Source organism: Musa acuminata, chromosome BXJ2-10 (assembly GCF_036884655.1).
Source record: "Musa acuminata AAA Group cultivar baxijiao chromosome BXJ2-10, Cavendish_Baxijiao_AAA, whole genome shotgun sequence".
NCBI lineage: Eukaryota > Viridiplantae > Streptophyta > Magnoliopsida > Zingiberales > Musaceae > Musa > Musa acuminata.
Window position 1 is genome coordinate 25,373,026 of NC_088347.1, and position 16,341 is coordinate 25,389,366.

Consider the following 16,341-nt stretch of genomic DNA (forward strand, 5'->3'; position numbering starts at 1 on the left):
TAACCACCGGTCACAGCGGGCGCGGAACCCGAGAACGAGAGATGACTACTCACGCATCTCTTGCGGCTAACGTTAGTTGACACTCGCTCGGCTTCTTTGTCTTCCCCGGAGAGGCTCGAGAGCGAGGCAGTCGCACATGGCGATCTCCGGAGATTTCAAGGTGTTCGTCGGGGCCTTCGCTTCTCATCCCGGTCACCGCCCTCCTAAACCCACCGTCCCCTTTTCCAAGGTCGGGTTTTCCCTTCCTTTTCTGCTTCTGCTGATTGAAATGCCTAGGATTTGATAGATTTTTTGCTTTACGAATTAGTAACATCTGTGACTTTTCATAGTGGTGCTGTTGTGAGTACCTCTTACTTGAGATTAGGTTTAGTTTCTCTTGTCGAATTACTGATTGGGTTTTGTTACTGGATTACATATTTTTATTTAAAATTTCCTGAATCATTCGTTGAATTCGAAATGCGTGAGTGCATTTTAGAAAAGGAGCTGATGCTGACCTCAAATGGTGATGTCAGTCACCTCCACAAGTTGTGAAGATTAGACCGTCTTTCTGTCTCTTTGATGATTCAGAAGGGAACCGTGTACAAGTGTTAATGATGAGTGTTAGATTTCCTAGACGTTTCGGCCAACATCTTCTGCAAGGAGCCGGCTGTTATTCTGATAAATATAACATTTTAGCTAATTGCCATTGTGTTTTAAGTGGAACATCTAGTGGTTTATATTCAAGGAATTTGTAAGTATCAGAAATTTCATGAACGAACTATTGATGCTGATTGTAGATTTGTAATAATGTTGGATGATCGGAGATTCTAGGTGGGCCTGTGACATCTGCTTTCATGGAGCCTAAGTCAATATTAGTCATAGTTTACTTTGGATGTGAGACTAATCAGAGTGTTATAATCTCCTATCAAGCCTTAGCACGGTGCATGTGAGGCATAGCCTAGTGGTAGTACACTCATCATATTTTTATAAGTCAATCTTAGTCTTAATCCACTTTCGATGAGGAAATAAATGGGGTGTTACATAAATAATCTTGTTTTGCCATCATAAGGTCTTCTAGTTATCATTAGTTTCTTAATATAGATTATCAACCTTAAGATTGTGCTGTAGAGTCTGTATTACTTCTTGATGCATCATCCTCAAGTTGTCACTCATCATGATCCTCATCTTTCATCTCATGTGGGTTATTCGAGGGGTAGAGTGGTGATCTGCAGGCCATTTGTTTTGGATGAAGTCATTCACGAAATTTGAAAGCATACAATTTTGAATTCAACCAATCTCTATTTCCACTTTATGGATCCAACTGGCTGTCACACTTTGACTTCTGCTTGGTGAGAGCTGAACTGCTGAAGTCAAGTTCCATGATCTTAGAGATTGCCATAACTGGTCCATGCATAGCTTCCGTAGACAATTCAACCTGAGGGCCTATATTAGTTCGATCAAGTGAATGGAATATAATTATCATCTTGACACAAGCTAAATTGAAGCCTAAGTTTTTTAAGAAAATTATTTTTGTCCTGGTAAATGAACTACAATATTAACCAGTAATTGTGTATCCTACTGAGCTGACCACAACTGACTTCCGCATCCCACTTGTTGCATAATGTACTTAATTCCAATCTAAATACAAGTGTATTGGCATCCACATAAAAAATTTCCCTGAGCAGAGCTTACCTACTAGCATAATCATTTGGTAGCTTGTTTACACACTACATTTGCATGCTGTGCCAATACAGAGTTCTTTCTTTCCTTCAGATTGAAAGTTATGGATTATGGTAATCTTGGCTTTATATTGCTAAAAACAAGTATATAGTCGGTTCATACATTTTTATATTCACAAGCATGACATCAAACATGTAGATTTTGGGACCATATTTGTGGGACTCTAATCCATTGAATTTGACTTGGATATATCATAACACTTAGAAATCATGCCATAGAATTGCCATCTTTGTGATTCCTTTCCTCACTTATTTCTTCCAGGTCTTCTTCGGTTCACCTGTCCTCCTATGATACTTCTTTCCTAATATGAATTACTTACCAACTGCATAGTTCTCTTTGTCCCTCTGATCCTTTGGAACACCTAACTTGACATTTCCTTATCCTTTACTGTTGCGACCTTCAACTAATCACTAGTGCATTGTTTGTATCTTTGAGTTCTATATTTCCTAATAAAAATATTCTTCTATCATTTCTTTTAACAACACTCAAACATCCTCATCCAGAACTCAGTATTTTTGTTATCTAGAGGTGGAAACTCTTGATCCCAACTCCTTCAAATCAACTCATAATAAATAGCATGTGTGAGGACTGAGGACTATCTTTATTGGTTTGGTTGGCATGAGTTTACCTCATGGACTTGATAAACTGACAACCGACATGTTGCCCTACGAAAGTCTATATATTTGAAGAGGCATCATCTTTCATAACAAGTTACATATGCGTTGTTGTCTCAAGTTCCACAAGAAAGGGTTAAGATATGTCTTGGACATATTTTAGGATTTAATTCAGTCTGGCTTGGTTAATTCAGTTTGTGGTTTTCGGAAAAAGAACTAGATATATGATGGGTTCCATTGGAAATCTCAGAATCGGCTGAAAGTCATCTGGAATTAGTAATTCCAACTGGAACTAGTTAGAATTTCCCTAGTGGTGCTAATACTTACTTAACCTGGACAGGCAGAGGTCAGCTAGATTCCCCAAAATCGAGTATTTTTAAGTCAGACTTCAACTATTCCAATCTGGACTGCTGGACCAGGCTGTTTGTTATTGATACTGCAAGCATCATCCCCTTAACAAGATATATGCCCAAAATCTCTTTCTTGCTTACTTGACCTGTTGCTTAAAATGCTTGATATGCATATTCTCAATCGTAACACACTTCTCTAAGCATCAAGTTCTAAACATGTATCTTTGTTTTTCTGCCTACCTCGGTAACATTTGTTAATTCTGTAATCTTGATGGATACTATAAAGTAAATGGAAATAAATGGTCACCTGATGCCACTAAAGTATTTTATTGCCATCGTGGTTCAGTTATCCACTAGGCAACTCATCTTACCAATTTCCTAATCTTGATAAATATTCTTCCATGTCAGCAGTTTTTGGAGTTTGTTAGGCCGTTGTCTTGATATTTACCTAGCCATGCATGGTATGCATGTCTAACTGCTTAAGGATTACAAATATTATCATAAGTTTGTGGGCTTAATACGAGATAATTGGCATGTACATCCTCATTGATTAAAATTGCTGAAAAATGGCATGCAAATCTTCATTGAATAGCACTTGTAACTACACTTATATAGTATTTGATTTATTTCCTATCTATCAGTCTGCCTGTACATTATCATAAGTAAACAACAAGAATGACAAGCCATACAATCCCAAATACTTAAGGTTGGCTTGTTAAATTTCACCCACCATTGATCTCAAATAGTTAAGATTTATGCTTATGAAGTATAACACTATTTGACGTTGTTTGTTAGTGGTCTAATCTAATGTAGCCTTCCATCGAGACCAACATTGATGGTATTATGAATTATCATAAATTCAAAAAAAAAAAAAAAAACCATTCAAGCAAATGGGATCATTGGTTTATTCCTTTCCTAGCATAGTGAAGTTATTATTGCATGGTGAATTTTGAGTTATGTGGAGCTATAGTTGCTGCGCCCTCGGATTATCATATCTTGGATCCTTCTCTGTCGTTAGTCCTTTATAATCGACGAGTATTTTCTGTTTCGTTACAATGCAGATACGTTTTGGTCGTGTCCCTAATGGAGCTAGTGACCTCAGAATTGTGCAGAAATGGCTACGAGCGGAATCACCAGCCAGTAGTACAGTAAAACACAGCCAAGTGTGCCATGGGATGGGAGGTAACAAACTGTCACCAACAGTAAACCAAGACGCGGAAGGCTTTCTTCTAAATGTTGTTAACATGAGCTTCTTCGACCGCCTTAGTTTGGCATGGAGGATATTATTTCCCATGACAAAAGAGAGAAATAATTCTAATGCAAGCATCGCAAAGCAGAGGCTTAAGATGATACTGTTCTCTGATAGGTGTGATATCAGCGATGAAGCAAAGCAAAAGATTGTAAGCAATGTTATCGAAGCCCTATCCGAATTTGTGGAGATTGACTCACAGGACAAAGTTCAACTTAACATCTCCACTGACACAGACCTTGGTACCATCTACTCTGTAACTGTTCCAGTCCGGCGTGTGCGGCCTGGGTACCAAGATTCTGAAGAAGATTACAGTGGAAAAATATCAAACATCGAGTACAAAGACACTGGAGAAACTTCCGGCACTGTTGATGTCACATTCGATTTCTTCCTACCAAACAAGAAATAGTCAGGGAAAACTATATGTTTTGATATGTAAAAGTGTGTTTGTGCTTCAAGGAAGAAGTTCGCCCTGCTTATGCCGTTGTCACTTTCTGATGTAACCATTAAGCCTTTTGAATCGAGTAGGTGTTTGTAAATCTTTGGAGCTCATATGTTGGATGCAGAATTTCTGTTGAAGGCTCTGCATTTGATTTCATCTTCTGAGCAATAAGCAGGTTGATTTGAATGCTAGATCATTGTAACTGCACCTGAAGCTCTCTCATCCCAAAAGTGTCTTCCTTTCTGAATAAATAATATTCTATTTTTACTACAAGGCAAATTTACATGTATTTATTCCTATAAAATCAGATACATTTTATTCATCCCTCTAGTTTTTAATTCAACATATGCAACCTCAAAATTTACTTACGTATGCATGTAGTTTATCTTTATTGGTTGAGACTACATATCATATTAATATTTTTAAGCTCATCATGAAAATAAAATATTAAAAGTTTTTAGTCATTAATTATTTACTTAAAATTGGCTTAGGTTACTCGTACCTAAAAGTCGTTAATTGACAATGAAAGAATATATGTAGCCAATCTCTCAACCATATTTATAATGCATGAAAACATATAATAATGGGGAATAACATGCGTAAAATCCTCACTGTAACTTAACCAGCGAAGATTAAACCTTAAATAACAAAAAGGTGGAGCAAACGTTGGGTCCCCATCGAAGACGTTCGATCACGACTTTTTGGCTCAAGTCACTCGATTCACACATCACATTGCGTCCCAAACACCGTTTGATGCGGGTGGGGCGTCCACTTATGGTGTCTTCGGGAAGTCTTGCATATACGTTTCAATCATTAATTCGATGTCGAATTGACTAAAGTATTTGTCTTTCGTACATCAACCCAACACGGTGATCGAAAGGCTCACCACCAAACCATTTACTGTTTTCTCTCTATAAATATGTAAACGAGATGAAAACCCCGTTTTGAAAAAGGTTTGTGCCCTAACACCGATCGCTCTCTTCCACCCATTTCCTCTCCTTTTCTCTCCGCTTTCTTTCTCTCACTTTGCTTCCTCGATCCTCCCTCAAATCCCTGCAAAAGCCTTGGAGCCGTCGCTCGAACCTTGGCCTCCAGATTCCTTTCGCGCCCCAAAGCTCGGATTTTTCTCTCCCCGATCTTGCTCGGGACTTCTCCGGCCTTTCCCCTCTGCTTCTAGGGTTTGTGCGGTTGATGGGAGCTGGACGGTCTTGCCCCTTGGTCGGCCGCCCGAGTTCCTCGGCATTGGGAGAATCTCGCTGCAGGCCGCTCCCTGCTGGCGGTCGGTACGTCACTCGAGTTTAGGGTGTGGCTCGATCGGGCATTGGGGAGGAGTCGAATTCATCTGTTTTGCCACGGATTTAGTTTGATCTGACGTCCTGTTCTTTTCGCTCTCGTGGTTTTCGGAGTAAATTTGGAAGGAAGGTGTTCCTTTTTTCCTATTCTGTGGGTGATAGACTTACCTTTCTTGGATTACCGAGTGGAACAGTTAAAGGTTGAATCTTTCCAGTAGGAGAGGCTCATCAGACCTCGGTGGCAAACGATGGTTGGTCAATTTCGCTTTTAGATGCTGATTTCTTGGTGTTGTGGCAAAAGGACTTGGTTTTTGTTGTTTCTGTTTCCATCGTGATTGAATATCTGAGAGAAGGCTCATCCTTTTTGCTAATTCATTTCTAGTGGCTACTTCGTGCATTCCATTTAGTTGTACTTGTTCGCATAACGGTTATTTGAGTTTTCTCCATTGGAAGAGAGGAGTGAGGAAGTGCTGGGCATTGAGCACCGACTGTACAAAAGCTTCACATGGGCGATCATGGAAGCTGGGAGCCGCCCAGTTGCCTACCGCCCAATGGCCTTTTGCCTGAGGAAACAGCCAAGGTGACCCAAGTGCTTGATGCCGACAGATGGTTCAATGCAGAGGAGCAAACTGCAGAGCTGATTGCCCGGATTCAGCCCAATCAATCATCCGAGGAGCGCAGAAATGCTGTAGCCAACTATGTCCAACGGCTCATCACAGAGTGCCTCTCCTGCCGGGTTAGTGTTTTCCTCACGTGCTATTTGCTTCCTGTGCTCAGATCATAGTTGCTCAAGAAAATCAAGTTCTGCTCTTTTATAATCTGTCAGTTTTTGTAAAACATTGGGTTTCAGGTTTTCACATTTGGGTCGGTACCTCTTAAGACCTACTTACCAGATGGAGACATTGACCTGACTGCATTCAGTGATAATGAAAATTTGAAGGATACATGGGCTACCGCTGTTTGTGGTGTATTAGAGAATGAAGAGAAGAGTGAGAATGCCGAGTTTCGTGTGAAAGAAGTCAAATACATCCAAGCAGAGGTGTGTCGGAATTTCTCCTGTTTTATTCTTATGATTCTATTTTGGATGCTGGCTCGTTTCCTAATCGTATTTTCTTATGCTATTATTATTTCTATGTTTTGCTGTGTTATCTGGGTTAGGATTTTTCAGATTGGAATCTGTTTTTCAGACAATGTTGCTGTTAATTTGATTGCAGAACTCCCAACTTGTATTTGTGCAAATCGACCAATATGCTCTCATGATGAACTTTAATTTACAGAGTTTTCAGTCTTTTTGGCCAACCGGCTTGTCAATTATTTGCCTTGTTCTTCCTGTTTATTCTGATACAGATTTTGCTTTTGCATGTGGCTAGACTTATCTGTGCATAGAGTTCAAAGATGATTTTGATGTCTTTCTTTTTCCAGTACACTCTTTTAGATATTATTTTCAACCTGTACAGGTAAAACTCATAAAGTGTCTTGTTGAAAATATTGTTGTGGACATCTCTTTCAATCAAGTTGGTGGACTATGCACCCTTTGCTTCCTTGAAGAGGTTAGCATGCGGTGCTTGAGAACTTCTTTTTGATACCACTCTTGGAATCATTTAACCTCATGTATAATTATGCTTCACATAACCTTCTTCTTTTTCACAGATGGACAAAGTGATAAATCAAAATCATCTTTTCAAGCGAAGTATTATACTAATTAAGGCTTGGTGTTACTATGAAAGTCGTATACTGGGTGCTCATCATGGACTTATATCTACATATGCCTTGGAGACTTTGGTTCTTTACATATTTCATGTCTTCAATAATTCTTTTGCTGGGCCACTTGAGGTGACTTAAATTTTGTTTTAGTGGACTTTGTACTATACGTGTCAAATTAATTTTATATAATTATTTCTAATTTTTGCCTATACAGGTGTTGTATCGTTTTCTAGAATTTTTTAGCAACTTTGATTGGGATAACTATTGTATTAGTCTATGGGGGCCGGTTCCTATTAGTTCACTTCCAGATATGACTGGTGAGTCTATGATTATTTTTCTATACTACGTTGGAGCTAAAGTGTCTGATACTATATCATTATTAATCTAAATATCGTGCAGCGGAACCTCCTCGAAAAGATAATGGCAAGTTGTTGTTTAGTAAGGGATTTCTTGACAACCGTACTGCATTATATTCTGTCACACCAGGTGGTCAAGAAAACCACAACCAACCTTTTGTTTCAAAGCATTTCAATGTTGTGGATCCTTTACGCAGAAACAACAATCTTGGACGCAGTGTGAGCAAAGGTTTGACTCTTGAACATTAGTTTTCCAATTGGGAGTAGCTATTTTATCTGATAACTTGTTCTAACTGATCTTGTCCTCATGTTGAGTATTCCTGATTAATTAATTAAATTTGATTGGTCTTAATATAACACTTTTTAAAGTTTGGTTGACTATGTTCTCATATTCCTTATTGTTACTCTCTATTCAGGATTTTTTTTTGGTGTGGCACAAATTGCCAAAAGTGGTTTATGATGTTCAAAGGTTGTTCTGGTTTTGAGTTGAGTTTCATTTTTAGTTTTCAATTTAGCATATTTGGATTTTTTTAATAATGTTATGATTGAGTTTTTTCTGAAACTTTTTCTAACAAAATTTCTATGGGTTAATATTTTTTTTAATATCTATAGGATGATAGTTATTCATTTGAATCTTAGTTTCTTTTAGATTATCTAGTGAAACCCATGGCTGACCTGATTTTGTAGTTGTGGCTGTGTGAGGGAGGTAGAACAGAAGAACAGGACAAAGGGTTGATGGAAAGGTAGTGATATGGTTTTGGGAGGCTTTTCTTGGGCTTCTTCAGTTTCTTGACCGATCCCAATTGAAACCTGATGGGTTTTAACTGATTCCTATTTTCGTCTCAATCAGTTTTTATCAAAATTATTGTATTGTTGCAACTCATTGCATACCATCTGAAATAGGATGTGACCACATGGTATGTTGACATGTCATTCAGCTATCTGGTTATACAGAAGCTGACATGCATTTATGCAACATGTCATCAAAACATATCCATGCGTTTATGTCCGGTGAAGGTTTAAGCAAGAAAGCTCAAGTTTTTGTTACTTGTTGTTGGTTAACCATAATGCATGTCAGTGGAGACAGGATTCGGCATTCCTGCAGATACGAGTCTTTGTACACATTCAGTCGTATGAATTTAATGGACTTTTATATTTTATACGAACATTGCTGTTGTGCTTTAGACTCCCCAAAATGAACTTAGATACACATAAATACATACATATTTTGTCCTTATTTCTTGGTTTAACCATCAATATTCCATCATTCAACCTAGTGTTGTTTGTGATTTTGTAATATATGCACATCTGTTGTGTTTTGCTTTAGAAGTTGGAAAAGTCAATAACTTGTCTTTCCTTGGTCTATCATGTGGATGCATGAAATACAACTTTGGTCATATAAAATTTTTATATCGCTATGCATAGGATCAGTGCATAGAATTCTTTATTTGCCTTTGTTTTGAGTTTGTGTGTGTGTGTATTGTGGAGGCCAGGGAGGTATTGGTGTTATTGATGCTCTCTAATTGAAACAAACTCTCTTTGTTAGGCAATTTTTTCAGGATACGTAGTGCTTTTGCATTTGGGGCCAAAAGATTGGCCAGGCTGATTGAATGTCCAAAAGATGACATAATTGCTGAAGTCAATCAATTCTTTATGAACACGTGGAAAAGACATGGGAGTGGCGATCGTCCTGATGTTCTTAGCTTAGATTTACGGCACTTGCCACCTCTGAAAACTGTTCCAGTTGAAGAATCAAACAACTCAAAATGCACAAGTGTCGAAAAGAAGTTTGAAAATGGTGTATTGGAGGTTATCAAGGAGCACCTGGCTGAAACTGGTCATGGTTTTCATAATTCTACCTCTGAAATGGTAGGCAATGACCAGAATGTATATAGGTCAAACAAAGTATCTGCACTTTCTCATGTTGAGAACCAGATAAATAACGAAAAGCAAATCAACTTGAGATTCACTGATCAGCTGGAGAGAAGTGGTGGATCTGATCATAGTAACAAAAATCAGAAAAATTTTAAACCTAATTACTCTGCATATGACTGGAAAGAACAGGGTAGATTTCAGTTTGTAAGGACAAGATCTAGTCCTGAGCTGACAGAGACATCCTTTGATTTGTCTCAAGGAAGTCATGGCAGAGCAATAGAAACAGCAAAGTTCCAAAATCCTGCAAACTTTGATTCTGGTATCAGACGACGGAACTTGGGTTCTGAAGTTATGGGAAGTCACAGTTCAAAGTCTTCTCTTGATGATTATAAATCAACGAGGCAGACTTCGTCCCAAAAGAACGTTGATGTTGCTTCTGATGCAAACAGTGTTTCAAATAGCCATCAGGGTGATTTTGGTTTCACTGGGGAGGAACTTGCTTCTGTTTCAGAGACATTGGAGATGCAGCAGGAAGAACAGGATTTGGTGAATATGATGGGATCTTCCAACATTCATGGTCTCAATGGACTGGTTCAATTTCCGATGCATCTAGCTCCTCTTCATCTGCCTCTGACATTTCCAACTCCAATGGGTTATTTCAAGAGAAATTTGGCTGGAGCTGTACCATCTAATATATCCTTTATCGGGCCTCCCTGGGGACCCAATATGCAGTTTGCTCAAAGTCTTGTTTCTTTTCCTCTTTCCTATTCAAACTTTAAAGATGTTAATGAGTCTTTTAATGATGGTTTTTCTGTGATGCAACTCAACACAGAGGATAATGATCATGGCAGCTTACATGAAGATGATGTTGTATCTTCCAGAGGTCTTAATCCTAGTGATAGTGGTACTCAGATTCTTCATCTTGATGACAAGCAACACAAATTAGAAGGTGGTTTAACCTCAAGTCATGGAGCAAGAAGCACTAGGTCTGGTTCTTTACCACGAGGACAGAATAAGTTTGGTAGAGAAAGCAGGAGTTTGACAAGGGAAGATTATAATGGCTCGTTTCAAGCTAAAACAAGTAGAGGAGGTGATATTCACTCTAATTTCAGGAGTTCAAACTCAAGGTTCTCTCTGTCACAGGCAAGTTCTTCCAGAAACAAACCTGCATCAGAAAATCCGAGGGATGTATCAGCTGCAAACATTTCAAAGCCAGCAAGGGACAGGTGGGGGAGAAAACCAGCCTCTCCTTCAGTTTCAGCTTCTTATTATGGAAAAGAAAACAGTGGGTTGCAATTTGAGGGTTCATCTGACAATGTTTCTTTAAAACTAGATGATAACACTTCAGGCTGGATATCTTTGTCGGCCATGGGAAATGATACATCTGAAAAAACTGTAGAATCTGCATCGTTGGCTTCCTCACATGCAAGAAGTGAGCATCTACCTGACTCTGAATCAGCACAATTTCAATCAGATCCATTTATTCCATATTCACCAGTGCTTGTCGGCACTTCCCAGCAAAGGGGTGTGGATTATTCTAAGATTCTTCCTATGGCATTTGTTGCTACAGGTCCTCCAGTTCCATACTTAGTGTTTCCTTTTGGTAATTTTACATCTAATACAGGAAATCCTGATGGATATGCAAGGCAATTTGATAAAGAGGAAGAATCAGATCAGTTTCCATCAAGCTCTTCTTGTCAGAACATTGATTCAGTGGAGAGTCTCAACCTGTCCGAGGCTCTGATGAGCCCAACTGTTTCAAGAGATTCTGGACCTGAATCCTCTGCAGAGACTAGTTCTGACATTCTGAACAGTGATCTAAACGGCCATTGGCAAAATCTGGTATATGGACGGTTCTGCCAAAACTCCTATCATGAACCTTTCGTGTATTCTTCCCCTGTTGTAGGGCCACCAATTTATCCTAACAGTCATTTTCCGTGGGATGGTTCTGGCAGACCCCTTGCATCTAATCTGAACTATACACAGATCATGGGGCATGGTCCTCAACTTGTGCCTGTGATTCCTCTCCAACCTGGTCCTGATCAGGCCTCTGGTGTCTTCCAGCATCATGCAGATGAAGCACCAAGATATCGTGGTGGTACCGGAACCTACCTGCCCAATCCTGTAAGATTCTCACAGTTTCTTTTACATATTAGAAGAAAACCTGAATGTTAAGTAAGCATCTTTTATTCTCTAATTAGTCAATAGGCAACTTTCATTCTAGTCTAATGCAGTGATTTAAAAAGCGTTAGGCGTCAAGGTCCAAAAATGTCCGAGGAGAGGCTTTTGCCCGAGCGAAGCAAGATGCTAAAATATAAAAATATATAATTAATTAATTAATTAATTATTCAAATAAAAATATGATATTAAATTAAGAAAATCTTGTAAATCACAATATCACATTAACAAAAAGTCTCAAAATTCAAAACAATAATAATAATTTCAAATAAATAAAAATTAATAATATTAAAATCAAAAATAATATATTATTAATTTAATAAATAAAAATATTGTTACTAGTATATAGTTAGTAGTATACTATTAATATAATGTTAATAGTATACTATCGAAGTGAGACGAGTGTAAGAGGAAGATCGAGGTTGCTGACTGAGAGAAGTGACAGCGGGAGCGGTGAGCGACGACAGTGGCAGCGGCAATGGTAGCAGCAAGCAACGACAACGGTAGCAGCGAGCAGCGGCAGCGGGAGTGGCGAGCGACGACAGTGGTAGCGACAGTGGTAGCAGCGAGCAACGGCAGCGGGAGTGGCGAGCGACGACAGTGGTAGCGACAGTGGTAGCAGCAAGCAGCGAGTGACGACAGTGGCAGTGGCAGCGGGAGTGGGAGCGGCGACAGTACCAGCAGGAGCGACGAGCAACGACAGTGGCAGTGGTAGTGATAGCAGCGGTAGCGGCGAGCAGCGGGAGTGGGAGCGGCGAGTAGAGTTAGGGTTAGGAAGTCACGAGAGGAAGGCTTATATCGGTGCTTTAGTTGGTTCGATTGAACCAACTAAAGCACCGGAGATCGAACCAGACCTAAAACGTTGGTTCGGTCGCCTGGTTTAACCTGGGCCCTCGCCCGAAGCACATGGCACCTGGGCTCTTCGTTTTAGGTTCAGTTCGGTCTCCGGTGCTTTAGTTAGTTCAGCCTGGTTTGACCTGGGCCCTCGCCCGAAGCACATGGTGCTTGGGCTCTTCGTTTTAGGTTCGGTTCGGTCTCCGGTGCTTTAGTTGGTTCGATTGAACCAACTAAAGCACCGGAGACCGAACCGAACCTAAAACGTTGGTTCGGTCGCTTGGTTTAACCCGGGCCCTTGCCCAAAGCGCTCAGGCGACATCTCTTTGAAGCGTGTCTCCTGTAAATGAAGCGAGGCGCCCGCGCATCGCCTCCTCCGAGCGCTTATTGAAATCACTGGTCTAATGTGCAATCCACATGTTGTCTTAGAGATTTATCTTTCTATGTTTCTTTTTTAGCTAGTGAGGAATTGTTTATACCATGTATCTTATCAACGTTATTCTTAGACCTTGCAAAGCATGAGAACTATGAATATCTATGAAGGCACACTCAAAAGTGAGTTCAAGTGCTTTAATTTTTTAGGCAGTCTTTGCTGATTCCTTGTAAGCACTGCTTGTGAACCCCTCCCATAAAACACAATGCTTGCTAATAATCATTTATATGGAAAATATTAGCATATAGTTTCTCTTCAATTCTTATATTACTGGACAAGTATAAAACTTTTTTTGTTGTGTTTTGATGTTCCTACTGTAAACTAATGCCTGCTTAAAGCTGGTACAAAGCTTGATCTTCCAGTTCTGATACCTCATTGATGGGAGCTTTAGTTTGCTCTTAACAGCAGAGATCTTCCAAAAATATAAGAATTTTGCTAATGCTTGGTGCTAATGATACTTGAGCACATTAACAATGCTTGTCCAGTCTTAAATGTAGCTTTTTCTTATTAGCGGATATCCTGTGTCTATTGGATCTGTAAAATTGCATATCATAGTGTGTTAGCAGTGGTAAGATAAATTTTATTTACTTTCCAAGTCAACTTTGGAACAGTCAGTTGTACCATGGACCAGTTATTGCACCCAATTCTGTTGTAAGTAAATGTGCTTCAACTTTTTCATGCAAATTCTCCTTGGAACATGAATCTGTTTAGTTAGATGCTTTTCATTGATCTTCAGCAGCCTCTGATGGTGGCTTTTGCAAAATGGAACTAACTCATGATTTTCACAAATTTATGAGAAGTTATTGACGAGGAAATCCTTTTACGATGAAAGCTCTGAAGGAATATTACTTTATTTGGCATCATTAAGTCATTGATAATAGTAACACAATCTTTATGTTTATACAGAAGTTTCCTTTTAGAGATCGACAGTCAAGTTCAAGAATCCAGCGAGGAAACCGTAACTATGACCGTCATGATCTTGCGGATAGAGAAGCAAATTGGGTCAGTTCAAAACCAAGAGATTTTGATCGCAGCCATGGGCGCAACCAAGCTGAGAGACCAAGTATGCGGCCTGACCGGCTGGCTGCACCGAAAAACCAAGAAGTGAGAAAATGGGAATAAAAAATGCATGAGCCTCTTGCCTCGTACCATGGTCACGGCGATTCTTTCTCATCTACAAATTCATCACATAACTTAGGCATGTATCCACAAACTGCTTTTAGTTTAGATGCTGTTAGTCCTTCTGACCCAACAGTTCCTCCTGTTGTGTTGATGTGCCCATATGACCAAGGAGCTGGTTATGGTTTACCAGCTGAACCACTTGAGTTTGGCTCTCTGAGGCCTGTGCATCTGTCTAGTGGCAATGGAGCACCTAGGGCGGGTGACAGAATCACAGAAGGTGGCCCATATGATCAAAGTTATAGTTCATTTCACAGAGGAGGTTCTCGGTCTTCTCCAGATCAACCTTCTTCACCATAACTGGATGTAGTGTTTATTTCAGTCTAGTTTTCCATTCCTTTCGTTGTACATATTCTTGTAGTAGTTAATTTTTGGGGAAAAAAATGTAAAATGCAGTTTAGAAGCAAATAAGGATGCTATCACTGATATGAAATTTAGCTTCACAGGTCCTGTTTGGATATTCACAACTTTCACAAGTTACATCTGGCAATGGTCATTCTTAAGTCACATTAATGGTAAAAGAAGTTTTGTTTTACCAAAGTTGGTTGTCAATTGATATTTTGCTGGTTGATTGACAGATCAGTTTAACTGTAGCTCAACTAATAGTGTAACCGATGTACCAGCTTTCTTTCTGAAAAAAATTGCCCTATATAGATTGACATGCATTACTGAGTTTTTCCTATACATTTATGTGTTCTTTAGATGCACCGGGATTGTGATATACATGACTGGTTTCCTGCTTCTAGTGACATTGTCATGTGATTTGTTTCATTTATAGTTTTACAATTTAGCTTTAGATTTGTTATTGTATTGTGTTGATTAGGTTCTCATTTCAGGTGGATCAGTCTGCTGCAAATAATTATTATGGTGTTTTTTTTATTAGTGAATTTTTTTGCACATAAGCTCTTATATTTATAATTTATTGTGAAATGTTTCAAATTGTACTTGTTATTATTTGTGTTGATTAGGTTCTGGTTCTCATTTGTGGTGTCTCAGTTTTCTGAAACTAGTGACGCTTTGTGTTTTCAGAAAGATTCATTTCCATCATCATTTCTTTGCCTTTTTAGAATTTTTTTTCTGCATATAAGTTCTTATATTACCTTTTTTGGTATGAAATATTTCTTGGTGGATTTATTGTCTTGATTTGGTTCTCATTTGCACGGCAGGTCAGTTGCTATAAATAGCAGTCATATTGTTTCTTTGTCATCATTTCTTTGTTATTTCAAATGAGGTTTTCGTTTCGTTTCACTGGTAAGCTGTTAATTATTGAATACTTGTTATGTATTTCTGTCACTTGTACTTCCAACTCCATGATTGTGTTTCTGATGTCTGCTGGATTTAATAGCAGAGAAATATCTGAAGATTAAAATGAACGGCACGAGGGATTAAAATAATTAAAGGATTGGAGGCGATCACAAACAGCTCTCGATCGTGTCAGACGAGTCCTTGTAGTGGAATGCTGGTTTTGGTTAGTCAGAAACAAAATTTCTTGCAGTGCAATGGTGGATTGTATTGTCAAACTATTCTGTAAGAAATTATTACGATGGCCTGCAAAATATTATCGACAGGTTCTATGGAGTTTAGGGAACATGGTCTGTTCAAGGCGTAGTCTGGAGTGGATCTCTATCGAAGGCCTTGTAACATTGGTTTGATGCCCTTCATCTGTTTATATGCATAGTCTGCTTTCTACTAAAACTGGGTTTCGGAAACCTCAAGCTCACTCGTCTATATATATATATATATATATATATATAGTTAGCGGTACTTTTTGGGGCATGTTATGTGGAATTCTGGAATTTGCTGATAGGAAGAGCACACGCATAGTGTGTTGATTATTCCAGGAAATGACGGAAGAACAAAGATACGAATGAAGTAAACCTTCAAATCAAACGCTGCATGTTATCATCTAATATGAAGAAAATTGAAAATTGTCTTAGATTTAGGTTTTCTCTATATCATCATCTCTCTTGCATGATGCAGATTGTATGATTGTTATCATCTTGCATGATGCAGATTCGTCTGTTATCAGCCTAACAGGCAATTGGGATATCTCGGGTGACTGAATCAATTTGACCGTGCAACCATGACACGTATGCAGTGCTGGCAAAACCAAAGA

At 39.0% G+C, this 16,341-nt stretch overlaps 2 protein-coding genes across 5 annotated transcripts; both read left to right on the plus strand.

Moving 5' to 3' along the window:
• LOC135624647 (cell division topological specificity factor homolog, chloroplastic-like) lies at positions 1–4,530 on the plus strand. The gene is made up of 2 exons (XM_065128472.1): positions 1–229; positions 3,745–4,530. Exons 1-2 carry the CDS (start codon positions 137–139, stop codon positions 4,339–4,341), a joined length of 690 nt encoding a protein of 229 aa, XP_064984544.1. The 5' UTR covers positions 1–136; the 3' UTR covers positions 4,342–4,530.
• Positions 4,531–5,308: 778 nt separating this feature from the next.
• LOC135624648 (uncharacterized) lies at positions 5,309–15,940 on the plus strand. 4 transcript variants are annotated; one of them, XR_010491762.1, is made up of 9 exons: positions 5,309–6,402; positions 6,517–6,705; positions 7,124–7,216; positions 7,317–7,499; positions 7,585–7,687; positions 7,770–7,955; positions 9,273–11,725; positions 15,392–15,476; positions 15,571–15,940. XR_010491762.1 is itself a non-coding variant. In XM_065128474.1 (8 exons), exons 1-8 carry the CDS (start codon positions 6,172–6,174, stop codon positions 15,583–15,585), a joined length of 3,450 nt encoding a protein of 1,149 aa, XP_064984546.1. In that variant the 5' UTR covers positions 5,309–6,171; the 3' UTR covers positions 15,586–15,940. The 4 variants fall into 4 exon arrangements, 2 of the variants coding, with proteins under 2 accessions (XP_064984546.1, XP_064984545.1); XR_010491761.1 differs by having other exon boundaries at positions 15,574–15,940; XM_065128474.1 differs by lacking the exon at positions 15,392–15,476 and having other exon boundaries at positions 15,574–15,940.
• Positions 15,941–16,341: the final 401 nt, after the last annotated feature.